This window comes from Syzygium oleosum, unplaced genomic scaffold (assembly GCF_021117445.2).
Source record: "Syzygium oleosum isolate NSW1041296 unplaced genomic scaffold, Sole_v2.1 Sole_v2.11, whole genome shotgun sequence".
Classification (NCBI taxonomy): domain Eukaryota; kingdom Viridiplantae; phylum Streptophyta; class Magnoliopsida; order Myrtales; family Myrtaceae; genus Syzygium; species Syzygium oleosum.
The window spans coordinates 3673751-3695782 of record NW_026607495.1 but is presented as its reverse complement, the minus strand read 5'-3'; the positions used below and the strand labels follow the sequence as shown (position 1 = coordinate 3695782).

At 41.0% G+C, this 22032-nt stretch overlaps 1 protein-coding gene and 1 long non-coding RNA gene across 2 annotated transcripts in view; one reads left to right on the top strand and one right to left on the bottom strand.

Moving 5' to 3' along the window:
* Positions 1–6563: 6563 nt before the first annotated feature.
* Positions 6564–22032, bottom strand: part of LOC115673777 (cysteine-rich receptor-like protein kinase 18) — an 87751-nt gene continuing 72282 nt past the window's right edge. The window contains exons 3-7 of the mRNA XM_056316014.1: positions 8475–8596; positions 7862–8072; positions 7465–7702; positions 7201–7351; positions 6564–7107 (exon numbers count right to left, since the gene is read on the bottom strand). Coding sequence (XP_056171989.1) covers position 7351; positions 7465–7702; positions 7862–8072; positions 8475–8596 — 572 coding nt within the window. The 3' untranslated portion in view covers positions 6564–7107; positions 7201–7350. The remainder of the gene's footprint in view (positions 7108–7200; positions 7352–7464; positions 7703–7861; positions 8073–8474; positions 8597–22032) is intronic.
* Positions 14989–20818, top strand: LOC115673786 (uncharacterized). The gene is made up of 5 exons (XR_008817544.1): positions 14989–15530; positions 15644–15710; positions 15812–15880; positions 19677–19788; positions 20127–20818. It is a non-coding gene; the product is annotated as an uncharacterized LOC115673786 (long non-coding RNA).

Below are 22032 nucleotides of genomic sequence, written 5' to 3'. Positions count from 1 at the left end.
GAAGATGAGATACTAAAGTTCCGTGGACGTTTATGCGTGCCTGACGATGTGGAACTTAAGAAAGAAATTTTGTCAGAAGCGCATCGTAGTAGTTATAGTATCCACCCAGGTAGTACCAAAATATATCAGAATTTGAGGCAGTATTATTGGTAGAATGGTATGAAGGTAGACATAGCGAAGCATGTGGCCAAGTGTTTGACGTGCCAGCAAGTAAAGGCACAACATTGTGAGCCCGGAGGGTTATTGCGACCTTTGAAAATCCCAGAGTGGAAATGGGAACATATAACTATGGACTTTGTGACAGGATTACCAAGGAGCCAAAGAGGCCATGATACTCTTTGGGTGATTGTCGATAGATTGACAAAGTCAGCACACTTTTTGGCTGTGCGAAAAGACTTCACATTAGATCGATATGCTGAGTTGTATGTGCAACAGATAGTTCGTTTGCATGGGGTACCAGTGACGATTACCTCAGATCGTGATCCTAGGTTTACCGCCAATTTTTGGAAAAGTCTGCAGACAGCATTAGGATCAAATCTCTAGTTTAGTACAGCTTACCATCCACAAACGGATGGCCAGTTTGAGAGGACAATTCAGACTTTAGAGGATATGCTTAGGGCATGCGTATTGGATTTTCATGGTAAGTGGGAAGAGCAATTGCCCTTAGCAGAATTTGCATATAATAATAGTTTTCAGCAGAGCATCGGAATGGTGCCCTTTGAAGCGTTATATGGCAGGGCTTGTAGAACGCTTGTGTGTTGGGATGAAGTAGGAGAAAGGACTATAACCGAGCCAGAGTTAGTTCAACAATCAGTTGAGGCTGTTAAGGTAATTCGCAAAAGGCTGAAAACAGCTCAAAGCCGTCAAAAGAGTTATGCAGACAGAAGGCGAAGACCATTGGAGTTTCAAGTAGGAGATCATGTATTCCTTAAGGTATCGCCCATGAGAGGACTGTCCAGATTCGGTAAGAAAGGGAAGTTGAGTCCGAGGTACGTGGGACTTTTTGAGGTTTTAGAAAGAATTGGAGACTTAGCGCATCGCCTTGCACTTCCGCCAAATTTATCGCAAGTGCATAATGTGTTCCACGTATCGATGTTGAGAAAATATGAACCTGACCCAACTCACGTGTTGAATTATGAGGAGATAGAAGTTGATGACAGGGTGTCATATGTCGAGAGACCAGTAGGGATTGAAGATCGGAAAGAACGGGTTCTAAGGAATAAGACGATCCCGATGGTCAAGGTTGTTTGGGAACACCACGGGACAGAAGGCGCGATGTGGGAAAGTGAAGAGCAAATGCAACGTCAATACCCTCCACTTGTTTGAGTAGTTAGTTTGATTTGTAAATTTCGAGGACGAAATTTTTATAAGGGGGGAAGAGTTGTGACATTCTGAAATCCAACCCACTTGAGATTTATGAAATGAATAGTTTATGGACGTGCTTGTAGTTAGATCTCGGCCGGAATTGATCACTTCGGGAATACTAACCGTTAAGGAAAGGCTAATTAGGAATTTAAATTCGCACGACCAAAGAACTCGATCGTGAATCAACTTTCAACCATGAAAATTGTCGAAGGGACATTTTGAGCCAATGAAGACCGATCCAAGGATAGTCAGGGATCAGTTCGCCACTGTCATATTAGTGGATCGCAGGTAATTCCGCTTGACCACGAAATGAATCGACGAATGGCCCCGAACCTATACCAAACGATCGTGCCCATCGAAACTAGCGGTCGATCCTTGCAATTAAGTGATAACCGAAGTCGTCTCGACTCGAGTAAACTTGTACGTGGCATGATTCAGTATCGGCCACGGGTCAAATGTGCGAATTTCCCCAAAAGCCACCCGTTAGTTTGAGATTTGCTCAAGTTGCGTTATGTAAAATTTAGTCATTAAATTAGAGACCGAGTTGGGCATTGGAAATTTAGAAAGTCACGACAGGGCATTTGGACGATGTTGTCATTTGCTTGGGTAACCTCGGATTTGCCCGAATCGTTCAGAAAAATTGAATTTTGGCGAGAAATGGAAAATGACCATTTTACCCCCGAAGGTTTGTTAAGGCAAAGTGTATTTGGGGAAGGGCATTTTGGTCATTTCGCCCTAGCCTTAGAAATAGAGATTTTTGGACAATTTTACCCTTGGACTTTTTGTGAAATCCCCAAATTGCCCTTGGATATTTTGGAAAAGATTCGATCCGGACCGTTGATCTCAAGATAAGATCGAATCTAGGCCATTGATTTGGATCGTGAGAGAGGGGCATGATGGTCATTTGGCACCGCAATTATTGACCTTGAATTATTTAAGCCAAATTTCTTTCTCTCTCTTCACTTTCTCTCTCTCCCTCTTGGCATTCTCTCTCCCTCTCCCTCCCGGCCGAGCCTCCCTCACCCCGCCGTGACCGTGGCCAACCACCTAGGCAGCCGTCACCGCCGCTTCCCAGTCGAACCGGATCGCCGCCGTCCGCCCTTGGACCCGCGACCGCGCCACCACCACGCCTCACCATCTCTCTCTCATGTTCTGCCTCACCGAACACCACCAGCCAGCCCTCCCCCAGCTGTCCTGTTCAGCTGTGGGAAGCCAGCAGACCGCCAGCCACCGCCGCTCGCCGTACACCGCCACCGAGCCGCTTGCCGCTCTCCGTACGCCGCCGTGAGGCCACCGGCTGCCGTCCCCCTTTCTACTCTAGCCGAGCTAGCCTAGAGTTCGTTTAAGTCGCCCCCTAAACCCTATTTAGGATGTCGGGTATCGATAGACGCGATTAGGGGTTAAATCGGGTTAATTAAAGGCCGTTTAGGGGTTATTTAGGGGCTGTTTAGGGGTTAATTTAATGGACTGATTTGGGGGACTTGAATTGGTTGAGTTGTGGGTGAATTTGTGAAGTTTCGGGACTGAATTGATGCTGGAGTGAATGCTGGAAATTGGGACTCGTATTGACGAGCATATGGTTCGATTTAAGGGCAAATTATGTTGGTTTGACGTGTTGTGATGTGGCTGGTTGGTAGGGCTTGATATGGCTTGAATTGAGCATGGAAATGTTGAATTTGCGCCTATGAATGTGGCTGTGATTGTGGACCCGTTGGTGGCCTTGTATGTTTGTTGAGTGGTGAATTGATTGATTTTAATGTGAACCGTTATGTGCACGCAAGGGCTGAATTGAATGGTTTGTGAATTGGCCATGTTTGAGTGTTTATTAAGCATGAGAAACATGTATGGTTTGGTGCGTGCACGGGCCAAGTGTGATTAGCTAGTACATTGGCATGTCGGTGTCGAGCAAGTGATTGAGTGAGGAATCGTGTGGTGATGTTGTATGTGTGGTGATAAAAATCCCTGAGGCGGTACCATTACGCGGGGAAATGATCCGTCCTGAGGCGATACGACTACATGGGACGATGCCCGGTATTACCAGAGGACGGCCAACCTAAGGCGGTACCATTACGCGGGTTGTGTCATAGGTGGTGGGTGTTGAGCCTGAGGCGGTACCATTACGTGGGCAAGATACACGGCCTGAGACGGTACCACTACGCGGGCCCCGAAGTGTTGTGATTATGAGTTGGTCACAGTGAACCTGAGGTGGTACCATTACGCGGGTCACTGGCGAGATGAGTGGAAAGTATGAGTTAGTCACAATGAGCCTAAGGCGGTACCATTACGCGGGTCGCTGGCGAGTTGGGTGAAAAGAATGTGATGAGGCAGGAACGAATGCATGAAATGTAATTAGAATGTGTATGTGGTTGGAAATTGTACTATTATGGCTAACGTGTAGGTTGCACATAGGAAAGGCCCAGGTGAGTATGAATTGTGTGCCTACTATGTGATGGCTAAGTGTGGTTGTATTTGTGATTGTTTGGAGGTACGTGATAGCCTAGGTGGGGTTTAGGGTGTGTACTTATTGAGATGTGATCTCATGGTTGTTTCAACCAACAATTTCAAAACCCCGGTCGGAGCCATGAATCTCCTACCGCCGCAACCTGAGCGTTTTGGAGGACCGATGCACACCGACCACAATTTTATAGAGTACCCTATAGATGATAACATGACCTGGGTTAAGCATACCACGGTAGTTTGGGTAGATATAGGACTACCCCTCTGGTAAGCCCACACGTACACTGCCTGGATGTTCAGAGATGGGGTGGATGAGTTTGGCCCCGTCCGTGGCTTCGACGTCCCCTTTGATGGAGTTGGGGATTGGGATCCATCATCTATTCCCCTTCCTGATGGCGAGATGACTAGTTTGGAGACTAGTCTAGCGCAGTCCGGACTTCAGCCTGCGCCTGCAGCACATGAGCCTTCTGGGGCCGAGCATGAACCGGAGCCGGAAGAATCCCAGGCGGGGTATGATCCGATGGACGTGGATCTCGAGGTCATACCAGAGGAAGAACCAGAAGAAGAAGAACCTGAGGCAGAACCTGAAGAAGCCCCAGAAGATGAGCCTGAAGAAGAACCGGAGGACGCACCCGAGTACGAGCCAGAGTATGAGCCCATGTACGATCCCGAGTTTGTGCCAGAGGACGAGTCAGACGAGGAGCCAGAGGAGGAGGAACGGGTCGAGGTTCCAGCGGAGTCGGGTGATATAAATAACCCGATTGAGATCGAGGCCGAGCCGGAGTCCTCAGAGGAGAAGACGGTTCAGGGGGATTCAGATTCGAGTGCCGAGGAGTCGAACTCAGAGTGGACGCCGTCTCGTGGACGTAGGGGCTAGTATAGGGGTTGGGAGTAGGCTTTTTGAAGTGTACCATTTTTGGTGATAGGGTACCCAGGCTATCGATCCTTTTTGACATCGGTGGTATATAGTGTAGAAGTTCGGTGTGCTTGTATATATAGTGGTTTTGTAAATTGTGGATATCATATAAGTTTGAATCGGTAATGGATGTGTTTATCTCCCCTTTTTACCCCAGTTGTTGTTGTCCGGGTATTTGTGGCTTTCGCTGATTGATACAAATCTCTGATAAGTTTAATTGGGTCGGCGATATCCTGGGACGTCGTGTTATTCGACCAAAGCAGTGTGTCGCGTGCTCGATGGGGTTCGGGGCGTGACAATATATATATATATATATATATATATAGCAATAATTTGATTCAAAAGAGGAAACCTACACCAATTAGGAAACTTTCCTTTTTCGGACCCCTGTGCTGTCTAGTCGCTAGGAAGTATGAACCACGTCCCAACACACCCCAGAGAAAGCCTAACAGAGATGGAGCACTTAAAGGTATAGAGTTTTAACAAACACCGAAAAGCCAACTAGTTTTGAAAGTGAAGAAATGTGTAGTCTGGTGGGTCAGTTGACGAACGCTTCCTATCCTCACAGCTCTCTCTTCTCCTGAAGAGTTTTCTCTCCTATCCCCTTGGTGATAGGTTTTCCCCAAAACCGACATTCCAGTAAACTTTTTCTCCAAGCCACCCGGTAGCTGAAGTTGTGTTCGATTGGAAGGATGTCTGCTTGAGAGGCTGCAGGGGGAGCACGCATTACTCTTCTCGGCCTGCCTGTGGGGTTGTAGCTTTAACACCAGGCACGGCCCTTTCCTGTCCTGGGAAAAAGGAGCGACTGGCCTTGGTTCCTGCATAACAAAGAGGTAACAATTAGAGCTCAGTAAGTCAGAGTTATAGAGTGTCCACAATCAGTTTAGTCTTAGCCTTGCATTATAAGAACGGTGGAAAGTATGGAAGGGGATTATGATGGCGAGGCTCACTTGGCTGCCCCATGTAAAAGGCTAGGCAACATATGGTCTAAAAGTGAGGACGCGGTGGTTGAAGATGAAATACCAGCTGAGAAAAACAAAAGGATTGTGAACTAACGATCGGGAAAAGTGCCAAAAAAATCCTAAACCTTTTGCACTGGTGCCATTTTAGTCCTAAACCGTTTTTTTGGTGTCAATTCAGTGCTAAACCTTTTGTATTTGTGCCAATTTAGTCTTAAACATTTTTTTGGTGCCAATTGAGTCCTAAACCGTTTGCATTTGTGCCAATTCAGTCCTAAACCTTTTGTCTTTGTGCCAATTCAGTCCTTTCGGTCAATTTTGGCCGGATTTTGCTGATGTGGGCGCCGACCGGCCGGCGGCCGGTCACCAGTGTTGACGTGGATAACTTTAATAATATTTTCATATTTTTCTGAATTTTTTTGAATTTTTTTATTTTTATTTTTGTATCGTATACAAGAATAAATGAACAAAAGATAGTTTTATAGTTCATAAAAATGTTTAGATATAAATTATTGATGATAATGAAATTATTTTTCATTAACTAATTATTTCAAACGATACGAGCAATTGGTTTTAGGAAAATGTTTTTCAAATTATTTATTTTCTGTGAAATAAACTGAGCTACTGTCTTTACAAGTATTAGCATGTTGGGGAGTAATGAACGTAGATTTCGTTTTTGCTCCCTTTGACCGCATGTAAATTGTCAATTTGTACATGCAAGTACTTACTATAGATTTCTTTATGCTCTTGAAACACGTATCGTTGCGCAAGCTCTCAACCTTTTAGACTTTTAATGTTCCTTGGTTCTTATCAGGTCCTGTATTCCAAACCAATACTAGATATCATTTACAAAGCAATTAGAAGTATAAATTAAAAGTCAATCCAATTAGAAATAGCTAGCTGCTTTATTACAAAGCAAAAAAGAAACCACCACATTACTACCAGTTTATTAGCGACTACAAGCACACTCATCAAACAATTCATGTAAAACTAAATAGTACTTCTGGACACAACATACGCGAAATATCCTTGAGAAGCAAATGAAATCATGCCATGAACAGATGTCCCTGTGCTTCATCGAGGATAGACTTCTGTAATCGTCACTCCGTTGATCGATGGAGGCATGGATCCTCTTGTAAGTTGATCATGCCCCTGGGCTTTCCCTATGATGTTAATCGGCAGTTCTGTTTGGCTTCAGAAGAAAAAGACCGGTCCTTGTGGCAACGGCAGACTAAGAGTTTGGCTGCTTAGTGCGAGAACAATGTTCGCCGTGGTCGGTCTATTAGCCGGATCTTCCTGAACACATAATAAGCCGATATGTATGCATCTGAGCACTTCGCTTTTAGAATAAGATTCCAATGCCGGATCCAATATTTCCAAAGGCGCATTGTCTCTCCAATGTTTCCAAACCTAGAGCATGTCAATTGTACACAACAAGTGAACCATGGAACGATTTTGTTTATTGAGAGCCAAAAGAACAATCAAATCATATAAAAAACTTACATAGCTCGCAAGATCCTCGCCTCCATCAGATTGGTAGTAGTAGTTATTCCTCTTGCTGCGTATGATCTCGAGGAGGAGGATGCCAAAGCTGTAAACATCAGACTTTTGAGAGAATTGCCCGTGCATCGCATATTTCGGGGACATGAAACCTCTGAAAACCACCACCAAAGCCATACAGTTAAAGTAACTTTATCTGTACTAATCCCTTTTCAATTCTTAACAAGAAGCTACCTAACGGTGAACTTCGAAGAATGCAAAACTTACTAGGTTCCTACGATTCTTCTAGTGCTTGCGTTAGTTTGATCAACTCCAAAAATCCTCGCCATGCCAAAATCCGAAATCTTTGGGTTCATATCGTTGTCCAGCAAGACGTTGCTAGCCTTTAGATCTCGGTGAATGACTTGAAGCCGAGAATCTTCATGAAGATAGAGCATTCCTCGAGCGATGCTCGATATTATCTTGTAACGTCTTGGCCAGTGCAATTGTTTGCTTTTCTCAGGGTCTATTAAGCAATTTAAGGATGTGAACGAGAGTAAGTATCATCTAGGAAGCCTAGTACTTCGATTCAAAATGTTATATACGATCCAATAAACGAGCATATGATTATTCACTCATACATTAACCTAAGAGACGAACTTAAAGCAAGTGAAGTGGAACAAACCGAACACAAAGTAGTCGAGACTTTTGTTGGGCACAAACTCATATACGAGTAGCTTTTCCCCTCCTTCCAAGCAAAATCCGAGCAATCTCACTAGATTTCGGTGTTGAAGCTTCGCCACCAACACAATCTCGTTCTTAAATTCTTCGACACCTTGCCCTGAGCTTTGAGAAAGCTTCTTCATAGCTATTTCTTGTCCATTGGGAAGCCTACCCTGAAAAATTAGTGAAAGGTGACAAGATCTCATGAATTCTTGATTTTAGGATAATGATTTTCTGAACTTTTAAACAATATGCAACGTTATCTATTGAACCATATTTTGATTTCAACTGGGTCACCAAAGATTTTAAATTGTTCGCTATGTTGTTATGCTTCTTTAACATCCACACACAAGTCATTCTCGTGGCTAGAGAGACGAAATTAGAAACTTTAGACTTCTTCAGAAAAAGAGGATGATATAGCCCATTTAACGTCCATTTCGATTTAAGTGAGCTGAAACTTCATGACATGAGATTGATTCCATAATGGTTAAGTTGTCAGTGTACATAAGTAAGACCAAACCGAGCATCAAGCGACTTCTGAAAGTATTTTATGCCGTTTACAATCACTAATGTACCTGATACACCTCCCCGAATCCACCTTTGCCAAGTTTGATTTCTTGAGAAAAGTTGTCCGTCGCTGCAAGTAAAATATCCCAATCGAATTGCAAGGACTTCAAGGATGCGATCTTGCTTACACCTTCATGAGTGAAACAACAAAGCCGCTTAGACTTGTACTTGTTTTTCCATGTCTTAAGGTCATACCTTCACAATCTTTATTTTCTCGATTAAAAGTTCCAATCTTTTGCTTTTTCTTTTCTTTTTTTTTGGGGAGGGGGGGGGGGGGGGGCGGGTGGGGGGTGGGGGAGACGAGGCGCGGGGTGGGGCGTCCGAAGGCAACAACAACTGATGAAGAGAAGCACAACAAAAACGGCGGCCGCAACGATGATTGCAGCCAAGGTACCAGATCAGATAATTGTTTTTCTCAGCATATCTAAAATCATCAGTCAATTGCAATCCTAAAAGAGTGAACTGCCAGGATGCCTATGGGAATCATTACAATCTCCAAAGCGTTGATTACGAGTAAAAGAACAAAAATAGTTTATGGAAAACTTCAAACTTGCCTTAAATGGCTTGTTAACAAGTTCCTTGAAGGCATTCTTTAACAAAATCTAATTAAATTGAAGAAGGTTTCCATGTACTTTTGAAACTCGTACTTAAAATTTCATTTGGGTTCTCATACCTCTACCCTTGCAATGCACAAATTGCATGAATTAGCACATAAAGTAGGATGATTCTATTATTCTGCATAAAAAAGAATTTTTCCTCCATGCTGGTAAATTTCTAAAAGAGTTGTAAGTATAAAAAAAGTGTTGGTACAAAAATAAATTGTCAATCACTAGATCTTTCATTGACTTGTTAGTAACTTATTGACATTTTTTATGAAATTACCAATTATTTTTCACATTTTACGAATGATCAATTGTTCTTACAATCTTAATTACTGTTAATTTTCGTTATTATAAATGCATTAAACTCACCTGCTACTGGTTGGGGGGAAAAATAATATCACAAATGTCATAACTTTCGTATGGCAATCATAACTTTTTTTTCGATCACTTGAGTGTCATATCTGTGCTCACTTGAATGAAATAACTTTTGTTTTCGATCCTTTGAGTGTCGTATAACTTTTCAATCGATTTCTTAAGTGCCATTACTTTCTAAAAATGTCCACCATAAGTCATATGTCAAGTTGGATTTCCGACACTTAGATGAACGTTTTTAAAAAGTTATGAAACTCAAGTGATGAATTGAAAATTATTATAGTCAAGTGAACGGTTTTTAGAAGTTATGGCACTCAAGTAGTCAAAAAAAAGTTATGACTGGCACTTGAAGTGTCCTTAATTATTCCATTAGTCGGGTGAAAAACTTGGGGAAAAGGGCACCACAAATGCCATAACTTTTTTTTTCGATCACTTAAGTGTTAATAACTTTTTAATCGATCACTTCAGTGCCATAACTTTTTTAAAAACTTTCATCCGAAGTGTTATGCCATGTTGGATTTCTGGTACTTGAGTGAACTTTTTTAAAAAATTTTGCCACTTAAGCGATCGATTGAAAGTTATAATAGTTAAGTAAACGTTTTTTAGAAGTTATGTCATTTAAGTAATCAAAAATAAAGTTATGGCACTCAAATTAGTGCCATACAAAAGTTATAATACTTGTAATGTCTTATTCCAAAAACTTGGATTACTACTATATATTTGTGGACTTTTTTTCCAATTTTAACTTTTTCTTCCCACATTTAGTGGAGTACACATGTCGTACTAAGAGCGCGGTACACCGGGTGGATGCGATATTTTCTCTCACGCCCACTGTTGAGAAATTGACACATGCCATATTTGAACCAAGGACGAAGTTTAGACATTTCTATAATAAATTTCAGAGTTTGGGTTAAAATTAAAAAATCTGGAGCAAATTAGGCTTTCTTTAATATAATTAACTAAAAAATTAGTAAGTATGAAATCTAAAGTGCAATTTCAAGAACTAAAATTTAAAATGCTTAATAGTCTCGGTCATAATGTTACTTTTTCCACGAGCCTTAACGGAACGTACCTTGGCCGATATTTCTATCGGGAGCTGGCGGAGCAGCTGGAGGTGGCAGAGACGACGGTGGCCGACTGGGGTTCGACTCCAAAAACGGGTACAAATCCCATCGGAAAATACAGCTCGGCTTATAAACACGCCGCCATGTTTTCCGCGGCAACATTTATCATAATCATCAATGGCTTCAGACAAGCAACTCGCGCATTCGTTTGCTGACAAGTCGAGACTACACTGCGTAAACGAGTAGATGGTCTGGTTGTCTGGCAACTCGGTCTGCCCCGTCGCAAACTTGAGCTTCGAAGAGCTGTTCGCGGCATCGAGCGCTAGCCTCTGCGTCAAGTTCCTCCATATCGAATTGAACTGGTCTTGGTCCATGGTGATGTTGCCCACGTTGTAAAACCGAAGGTTAGGATCCGTTTGCACTATGCCATATTGGGTGTACAATTACGAGCTTTTTGTCGGTTTTTGTTGTGAGGAAAGGTTGATGTTAAAGTGTTTTTGAATTTCTGAAGATGAACATCAAACTTTGATTGTGACCTTACACATATTATATAGTATGCCTAAATAAGCATGAAGTCCATTTATGTAAAATGAAACAAAGAAGACAGTCTTTTCCTCGAACCCCGGCAGGATTTTTCAATCATACATTTGATTGGCGGGTTATAAATTATGAAAATTACTCATAGGAACTTAACCAAAATTGGATATATGTTATATTCATACTTGTAACTCACCAATCATAGATATGATTGAAAGCTAGGGGGAGTTTCTTCTAACATGGCAAAAAAAAAATCCACATCAAATTCGTTGCAAATGAATTTCTTCTTGATAGTAAGTGGCAATGATGTCGTTGAAAGCAAAGCGAGGTGATGTCACATACTCAAATAATTGTAATTTGGGTTAATACAACGAAAAATTTCAAACTGATATGCATGTGATAAATTTACCCCAAATTAATTTTTTGACCATGAAAATCCTAACAAATTGGTATACCTATAACAAACTTATCCCAAACTATTTTTTTGACCACCAAAAACCCTAAACTTGTACACATGTGACAATTTTAGCCTCTGTTAGCTTTTGTCAAATTTTTTTGACCGTATTAGTTTGGCATTTTTCGAGATATTAACTATATGGAATTTAACGTGGACTTGCCATGTCACCATACCATGTCAGCAAATTTAATAGTAAAATTTGACGGAAACTAATAGAGGATAAAATCCTTACAAAAAAAAACTAACATAGGATAAAATTGTCACAGTTATACCAGTTTGAGATTTTTTATGATAAAAAAATTAGTTTTGAATAAATTTATCAAAAGTGTTTAAATTTGTGATTTTTCGTGATATTAACTTTCGTATTTTTTACAATCATAGTCAACTCGTCAAAATGGGTCCCACAAATTGATGTATATCTGCCATTATGTCTGCCTAGCTTGCTTGTAGGCGTCAAGAAAAAAATTAAAGGAAAGATTGGTGTATGGAAAAGAAATCGATTGAGCCCACCGATATCGTTCAACCCCAAAATTAGGAAAAGGTAAAGAACTGGCGGGTAGGGGTGAGCATGGTCCGGGTTGGGCCGGTCCACCCCCTAACCCTAGGACCAACCCGTACAGTGTTGGTCCTCAATTTTTTAGACCGAGGACCAACCCTATTGAGCCTGGGACCGAGGACCGGACCAACCCAATGGGTTCGATCCGGTTCCAGGGTCAACCCGGGACCAACCGATAATTTTTTTGTTTCATTTTTTGTACTCTAGACTCACCCTTTGAGTCAAGACTCACTCGCTCGAGCGGCGAGTGCGGTGAGCGGTGAGCGGCAAGCAGGCCGAGCGTCGAGCAGCGAGCGGTGCAAGCGTCGAGCGGCCAGAGGCGAGCATCGAACGGGGCAAGTGGGAAGTTTTTTTCTCTGATTTTGGCAAAGTCAAGACTCACCCGCTCAAGCGACGAGCGGCGAGCGGGGCGCGGCGCGCGCGGTGAGTGGCGCGAGCGTCGAACGGGGCGAGTAGGAAGTTTTTTCTCCGATTTTGGCATAGTCAAGACTCACCTGCTCGAGCAACGAGCAGCGAGCGGCGAGCAGCCAGAGGCGAGCGCGGGCCGGGGCGAGTAAGAACTTTTTTTTTGCTTCGATTTTGGCAATGCGAAGAGTTTGAACTCTGAAGAGTGAAGACTAAAGAGATACTGTCACTATACAAGGAAGACTAAAGTAAAGAGACGATGTTGTCAGTAGACTTAGTACCAAAGGAGGATCGAGTACCAGTGGTTGACGCCGTGACTATTGACTAACACCGTTTTGGACGTGTGAGGGTGCGAATGGTAACCATTCTGCTCCAGAAATCAAATTCTTGCTAGAAATTGATTTCTGGAATTCTTGCCAGAAATTGATTTCCGGAGGAGAAATCTGTTTAGTAAAATATGACTAATTCTGCTCTAGAAATTGATTTCTAGAACAGAAATCTGTTTTGATTTGTTGATTTTTTTTTTTGTACCTAAAAAAATTTAAATTTTATTCAAAGTGGGTGGCTACAGGTATTATAAGCCATTCTGTAAAGTTTTGAAATTTTTTATTTTTAAAATTTTTTTTGGGCACCTAAAAAAATTTAAATTTCACTCAAAGTGGGTGGCCACAGGTATTCTAAGCCATTTTGTGAAGTTTTGAATTTTTTATTATTTTATTATTTTTTATTTTTTTGGGCCCTTCAAAAATTTTAAATTTCACTTAAAGTGGGTAGCCACAGGTATTCTAAGTTATTATGTGAAGTTTTGAAATTTTTTATTATTTTTATTATTTTTTGGGCACCTTAAAAAATTTAAATTTCACTCAAAGTGGGTGGCCATAGGTATTTTAAGCCATTTTGTGAAGTTTTGAAAATTTTTATTTTATTATTATTTTTCTTTTTTTTGGGCACCTCAAAAAATTTAAATTTCACTCAAAGTGGGTGGCCATGGGTATTTTAAACTATTATGTGAAGTTTTGAAATTTTTGATTTTTTTTATTTTTTTAAAAAAAATTCACCAAATTTCATATTTTCCCGAAATCTGACTTTTTTTATTTTCTGGAAATTTTTATGATTTTTTCTAGAATTTTTCAATTTTTATGTATTTTCTAAAAAAAAAAATTATGAGAAAATAGGGAGAATGCATTCCGGAATCAAGAAGCTACAAAAAGTAGCTTCTATTTTTCTTGCCAAAAGCTCATTCCGGAATAAAAAATGCATTCCGAAATCAAGAATGCATTTTGGAATCAAGTATTTTTAACAAACGCATTTTTATTCCAGAATGCAAAAATTGCTCCAGAATGCATTCTGGAAATTTTTTAACAAACGCCATTCTGTTCCGGAATGCATTCCATGCGCACCCTGAGTCTGTGAGAGCTGTTTCCCGCTTTTATTTTTTGCTACATAAAAAAAATTATAAATAATATATTAAATATATAATATATATAATATATTTTAGATATATTATATATAATATATATAGTCCGGGTTGGTCCGGGTTGGACCGACCCTAAACTACCTGGACCGAGGACCAACCCACACAGTGCTGGTCCAGGGATCCCAGGACCAAGGACCGACCCAATCCTCCTGGGAACCGGACCAGGACCGACAGGGTTGGGCCAGTCCAGGGTCGATCCAGGGTCGGTCCAGGACCGATGCTCACCCCTACTAGCAGGCCATTTCAGTCAATTCCCATAATACCCTCAACCTATTCCATGGTTCACATCTTTTTGTACCTTCTTCTTCACGGGCTCTTGGCGGACAATTTGTACGAGTAGTCCGTTCTAGATGCCAATGGAAATATTTGCAACGTCAATCGAGTTAAAAGGATGTGAACTAGTTTGTTCGGCTCAAAAAAGGACGACACAATGTTACTGTTGTGAGCACACAGTAAAAGCTTAAAACCTTTACTTGAAGAGATCTCTAAAAGGGAGTTTAAATCCGAACTCGTCAACACCTTCATACGTGCATTTCAATAGCCTCCTCTCATATGTGAGCTCAGTATTAGATTTGCTACCCTTTAATTCAAGTGTATCCTCTCTAAAAAGGAGAGTCCGAGCATGTTAACATATCAAGCGTGACTCATATTCACTTAAAAACTTAAGCCAATGAGTTATGGACCAACTAGGATATATTAACTGCTCTACATCACATCAATTCTCTGATGTGAGACTTTCTAATATAACTCACACGTGCATTTCAATAGTTACTGTGTTGGTTACTTTGGAAATAGCATTTGAATAAATAAATACACGTGTGCAAGTTTCAAATACGCTGCTCTTGGGAACATATAATTAATTCATTGTAGAGTAGTTTTTTTTTTGTCGTAAACTGATTAACTTCTATTTGATTTGAAAACGCAGAGCCCATAAACTGGGCTTCCTTACAAAGTAAATCCAACAATATTTGGGGAGGGGAAGAAATCCAGTCCGTCGACAGAGTTTTATGGCACTGAGCTTTTGCAGCCCAGTTTGCAATGGAGTTGGCTTCACGATGGCAATGGGTGATACGCAACTGTGAGAAGCTGGAGGACAGATCAAGGCATTGGGAGATAATTGCATGTGCATCCCATGGAATAAGGTCTGAGTTTTCCATAGCTTTAACCAAAGTCAGATTGTCTGACTCTAACTCAAGGGGATAATGTCTTCGAGGGAAGAACTTTAGGGTTTCCAAGAGAGCCACAAATTCTGCTTGAGAGGCTGAGGAGACATGGATTTGTTTTGCAAAGCCATCGACAAGTGTCTCCTTTGAGTTTCGAACGATGCAAGCGATTACGCCTTCCATGGAGCTTTTGACGAAGGATCCATCAATATTGACCTTTAAAGATCTGCCCTTTGGGGGTTTCCAGATCTCAGAAGAGGTGGGTGTGTCAAGGTCCGATTTTTGCTTTGAATTCCATCTCCTGTAATTGCTGAGAGAAGTTAGAGCTCCTTGTAGTGCTTGAATTGGGTCTGGGAGTTTCTTTCGAAAGATAAATGTGTTGCGATAAGTCCAAATAAACCAGAAGATGATTGCAACAAGTTCCAAAGAAGGTAGGTTTCCTGTACTTTTAAGGAATTGCATTAGCCATGTCTCTATTCTGCTTAACCCTTGGGAAGATACCTGAATGTTTAGGGATGGTTGAGCCCATATTCCTCTTGTCCAGGGACAAAGAAGAAGGAGATGCTCTGTGGATTCCACTTGGTCTTTACACAGTGAGCATAATGGATATGGTACTATTTTTCGCTTGTGTAAGTTCTCCATTGTGGGTAGACTATTCTGACATGCATTCCATAGAAAGAACCTAATTTTAGGGATGGTTTCTATTTTCCAGATCTTATTCCACAAAGCTCGAGGAGCCGAGAAAGATGAGGAGGCCTTTGGAGCTTTTCGGATATTCTCAGTAAGTCTTATGTAGTTGTAGCCACTTTTTACTGAGTAATTTCCTGTTGATGAATATGTAAACACCAGTTTGTCATGAATGGAGTGAGTGCATAGAGGAATAGCGAGAATTTCTTTCACTGTTTCCTCTTTGAACATATTTCGAAGAAGAGGTACATTCCAGGAATTTTCTTCATTGTTTATAAGCTCTACTACCTTTTGTGGGTCATTTTCATTCGATGGCCCTCCAATTACTCCTCTTTTCAACCATCTGTCCTCTCTAATACTAATTGCTTCTCCTATTCCCACTGTTGACATTGAAGATTCTAAGATTGAGTCTCTTCCCAATAGTAAGCTTCGCCAGCCCCAAGAGGGTCTATGCCCTTTCCCAGCATGCCAGAAACTCTTGTTTGGGAAGTAAATCCGTTTAAAATTTGACCCCATAAAGAGGACGATTGATGCATTAATCTCCATGCTTGCTTTCCTAAGAAAGCCTTGTTAACAGAAAGTAAATCTTTGAATCTCATGCCTCCATTGTCTTTCCTTTGTTTCAAGAATTCCCAACTCTTCCAATGATTTCCAGAGTGAGATTCTCTGTTTTTCCACCAAAATGCTGTCATTCTCTTTTCAATCGCTTTACATATCGAAACAGGAATCTTGAAAATTGACATTGCATATTGAAAAAAAGCCTGCACTACTGTTTTTAGAAATATCTCCTTCCCCGCTTTAGAAATTAAAGATTCCTTCCAACCTTCCAGTTTTTTGTTAACTCGACCAAGTATCCAGGCAAACATATTCTTGTTAGACTCTCCCCAATCCGACCGAATTCCAAGGTATTTTCCTGTTTTATCCAGTTCAAGGATACGCAGTTCATAAGCCATATTTGCTCTTAAGGTCTGTGGGCACCCTGAGCTAAAAAATATTCCTAATTTGTTTAGGTTTATCTCCTGTCCAGTAGCAAAACAATACTGATGCAGAACATCTGATACATATTGGCATTCTTGAATTCTCCCATTCAAAAAGAAGATGGAGTCATCCGCAAAAAGAAGATGTGATATGGTAGGGCAATAGGAGTTAAGTTTAATACCATTTATACTGCCATCCTCTACTGCTTTCTTCATCATAAGAGATAAAACATTTGCTACCAATATAAAGAGATAAGGGGATAATGGATCACCTTGCCTAAGTCCTCTGGAAGGCTGGAAGTAAGGGAGTGGATTCCAATTAAATTTAACACTGAATGAGACTGAAGATACACATTGCATAACCCAATGAATCCAATTTTCATCAAAGCCAAGTTTTCTTAAGCATGCCTCCAAGAAATCCCATTCTGCTCTGTCATACGCCTTTTTCATATCAAGTTTCAAGACCGCTTGAAATTTTTTCCTCCTCTTCTTGACTCTTAGTTGATGCAACACTTCCTGCACTATCATAATATTGTCCTGGATAAGTCTCCCACTTACGAATGCACTTTGCTCTTGAGCTATTAAATTCGATAACCAAGGTTTGAGTCAATTCACCATTACCTTGGATATGATTTTGTAGGCAAAATTGCACAAACTAATGGAACGGAATTGATTGAGAGTTTCGGGGTTAGGAACTTTTGGAACTAGTGTAATGTGAGTTCTATTTAAATCAGGATTCAATTTTCCTGATATGAAAAAAATTTTAACTGCTGCAAATACTTCAAACTGAAGAGTCTCCCAGTGGAACTGAAAAAATTTCCCATTAAAAGCATCTGGTCCAGGGGCACTTAGAGGACTTAGTTGGAAAACAGCATGCTTGACTTCTTCCAAAGTGACCTCAGCGGTTAGTGATGCATTCATAACTTCATGTACCATTGTAGAAATGACGTCTAAAACCGGAACAAAATTTCTCTTATCCACTGAACGATATAGGCTTTTAAAATAATTTGTCATTTATTGGTGTAAGAGCCTTTCATTATGAATCCAAGACCCCTCTTCTGTTTTGAGTATAGAAATTATATTCCGTAGTCTCCACTATATAGTGGTTGCATGGAAGAATTTCGTATTTTTGTCTTCCCATTTCATCCACTTGATTCTTGAGCGCATTCCCCAATGCATTTCCTCTTGCCTCCATAGAGATTCTATCTCCTGTTTCAATGTTCCTTCTGTGTTTCTATTTGAATGAGTTCTAGTAGAGTTGGTTATATCTGTCAGTTCCTTTTTTAAAGCATCAATTCTCCGAGAACAATTCGCAAATCTTTTTCTGCTCCATCTTTTCAGTTTAACATATACTACATGAAGTTTTCTTGGAAAGTCTGCTACTTGTTCAAGGATTGAGGACCAAGCTTCATTAACTACATGGATAAAATCATCAGCTTCGAACTAGTAATCTTCTACCCTGAATATTCTGTTCTTTTTAACTAAATATGATGTTATGGTTAATAGAAGTGGGCTGTGGTCCGAACCAATTACTGGAAAAGCATAGGCTACTGCCTCTGGGTAGAGGACTCTCCATTCTACAATGCTTAGAACCCTGTCTAACTTTTTCTTTACAAAATTGTCCCCTTCCTGTTTATTTGACCAAGTAAAAGTACATCCCTTGCATTCAATGTCCATTAGCGCACAGGAATTCAAAAACTCTCTAAAAGCAAACATACGATAATATTAAGCTTTTCTCTTCCCTTCCTTCTCCCAGTGATTAAGAATTTCATTAAAATCTCCCATAGAGACCCAAGGCAAGGTATTAAGGGAGCTTTTCTGGATAAGCTTGGTCCAAAGTAAGTTCCTCTCTCGATAATCAGTAGGGGCATGCACTAGTGTAACCCTCATCTGCTGTTTGTCTTCCTAAATTCACATATTAAGTCCAGAAACTCAGCTATAGCCATTCCTATATTAACCTTTACTTGATCTTCCCATAAAATAGCTAACCCTCCTCCAATTCCTTCTGGGTTAACAACAAAGTGATTCTAGAAATTGAGACGCTTCTTTACTCGTTTTACTACTACTTCCTAATTCTTAGTTTCCATTAGGAAAACTAAGTTGAGCTTCTCTTTAACCACCATGGCTCTAATATTTTGGACTGTCAAGGGAGTGCCCAGACCTTGACAGTTCCAACTTAGGATCTTCATTTGTTATCCAGTGGCTTATTAGGGCTAGCCACCAAAGCCCATTTTGTTGCTTCCTCAGTCGCAAGGATTGGAATCTCTAGAAGTTGGGACTCATCCAACAATAAAGAGCTGAATTTTCTCTGCCTTTTTGCTATAGGGGTTTTTGGCCCCTTGCCAATCTTTATGCCACTACTATTAGGACCAAGGGACAGCTTTACCTTGGGAGAAATCTGCTTTTGAGTAGGGCCAGTGATCATCTTAATCTCCTTTCTAGTTTCTTTTTTCCTTTTCCCCTGAGTAGTTTCTTGGTCTACTTCAAATAGCATATTCTCAGGTCTAGCTTCCTCTTCAGCAGCTTCCATTCGAGATGATTAAGCACGTTCCTGAGGAGTAATTTGGCCTTGATGCATTGGAGTTTCAGGAATTATTTCTCCAATAAGATATTCTAGTGTCTCCTTCCTATAGAAAACTTTCCAAAAGGGACTGTTCTCCTGGGATTCAGCTCTCAGCCAGCTACCAAAGCTACTTCCTAGGTCAGTTGTGAATCTTTTTTCTTCATATGGGATTTCTTCGCAGTAATTTGCATATTGACCTATTTTCCCACACGAATAGCAAAAGTGGGGAAGCCTTTTATATTTAAAGTCCAACCAAATTTTCTTGCCCTCAAAGGTAGCAATAGTACCTACAATTAGAGCTTGATGTAAGTTTAACTCCACTTTAACCTTGGCTATTCTTTGAGCTATAGGCCATGAGCATCTATTCTCACTTCTTTCACCTGGCCTGCTGAGCTAACTAGAGATTCTACTACTTCCAAGGAAAACCATCCGATTGGCAAACCAAGTATTCGAATCCAGAAGGTACATTTCTCAAACTTATAACAGTGGGGAGGAGTATTTGGTTCACAATCATGAAGTAGCAGTAAGTGATTTGAAAAAGACCCAGGGCCTCCCTCTAGCACCCTAGATTTTTCCAATTCGTTCCTGAAGGTGAAACTGAATATATTATGCCCCCGAGGTGTGATTTCCACATTTTCATTTTTCCATGCTCATTTCATTGCCGTTTGAAAGGCCTGGAAATTGATACTAGGATTTTGGCATAGCTGACCCATTAAGATAGACTGGCATTCCTCTATTTTCTCGGTTGATACAATTCCTGAGATGTCTTTATCTGAGAGTAACGTACCTAGTTTTTGCAGAGAAGAGCCAATCGAGCTGAGGCCTCATCATCATCTTCCATTTCTGAAAGATTGGTACCTTGATAATTGATTTGAAGGCAAGTATAGAAATGGGGAAGAGGGTAGCGGCTAGGGTTTTTTGGGAAGTGACATCAAAACCCTAAATGAAAAAAGGGAGGAGAGAAGAAATGAAGCACCAAAAGCTGCATGCGAATTCATGGTGATGATTGAGCAAACCAGTAGGGATTTTGTTAGGGTTTGTAAGTTGAGGGAGCCATTGCTACACAGACGGTAGAGGAGAGCTACACAATCGGTAGAGGAGAGCTACACAGTCGGTAGATGTAGAGTAGTTCACAGTCACTATGATCCTTTTCTAAGTGCATAGTAATTCGTAGATCAAGGTGGTGAATCGGAACAATTGTGTAATTCAGGTGAGTGACCCAGTGTACTTAGTCCCATGGGCATGAATTTCTTTTACGAGCGTTAAATTTACCTATGTATGTACAATGACCAATCTATTTAACATCTATACTGTAAAGTGTAGTGCAAGAATTTATTCAGGCTATCCCTGAATGAGAACTAACGCACATGCAATCTCGAATGACCATGTTTTTAATTATTCATTAATTAACGAAAGCAATAGCAATTCATCCTTCGAATATGTAGTAATTTGCAGGGCATGCGGTGGCAACTCTTGTCCAAGATGGACTTTCTGTGGACTTTCGGTACCTGTGCCCCTAATTTATTTACACCCCAGCTTTGTAAGCTTTAATGTGCCGAGACATGACTGATGCGCATCTGCTCCCAGTGTTCACAACACAAGTTACTCTGTCTCTGTCTCTCTGTCTCTCTCTCTCTCTCGTTATCGAGGAATTAGGAAAAAGAGATGGAATCTGCAAACTAACTCAAAACTCTAACCAACGATCGACTTAAAAAGAACTACAGATTCACGGACAATCGCAAGGAAGAGATCGATGGGCGTACGTACATCGTAGTTCGGCTGGTCCTGAGGCGGCTCGAGCACGTAGAACAAACCAGAGCAACCTCTCAGCGCGTCGACGATGCTATGGCCGTCACAAAGGATTGGAGCGGAAGATCTTCAGCTTCCCCGCATCGTGCGACAGCTCCTTCAGCCGATCGACACCGACAGTCTGCACGACTCCGGTCATGCGGGAGGCTTCCTCCCATGTCCCAATTGACGAGTCTTCTACGCAATATAAAGTAGCCGTCGGGGCACATTGGTCGTCCCATGGGAGACCCGTTTGTGAATTAAGTGCACTTGGACGAAAAACGCGTCCGCTTTCGTTCCAATTTTATTTATTTCTTTCTTTCTATTAAGTTTGAGTCGTTTACGTAACCCGATCCAATTAAAGGATTCGTATTTATTCTGACGAAAAGGGTTTGCTTTGAAGAGGAATAAAAAGGGCGTGGGTCTTCTTCAGTGAAGGTGAGCCGCACAAGCAAAAAAACGCCCGCACCGGGAAGACTACTTGAAGCCGCACGGTCGACTCTCGTGAAAGGACGCTCGCGAGGAAAGAAGAGACGCGCCGCGACGCCCTCGTCGATTTACACGGAGGAGTCTCGAACGCAGTGATTATCTCGTGTAATGAGTTTACGTCCAATTGAGTTTGTTTATTTGTAACCACTTGAAATTTGAGTATAATCTAAATGTGGGATATATTCGAGCGTATGAGCGAATTGTAACTCTGATTCTCTGATTATAGTAGATTATTAATACTAGCCCTTTCCGTAAATGTAGGTATCGATACTCGGACCGAACTATATAAATCGCTTGTGTGTTTATTGTTCTTCGTTATATCTCTAGTGATTTTTGCATTAACTTAATTTGTAAGATCCCGTCGTTTTCGCGTTTAACATTTCAACAACTTGTATCAGAACTATGGATCGGATTTTTTTGGATTGTGAT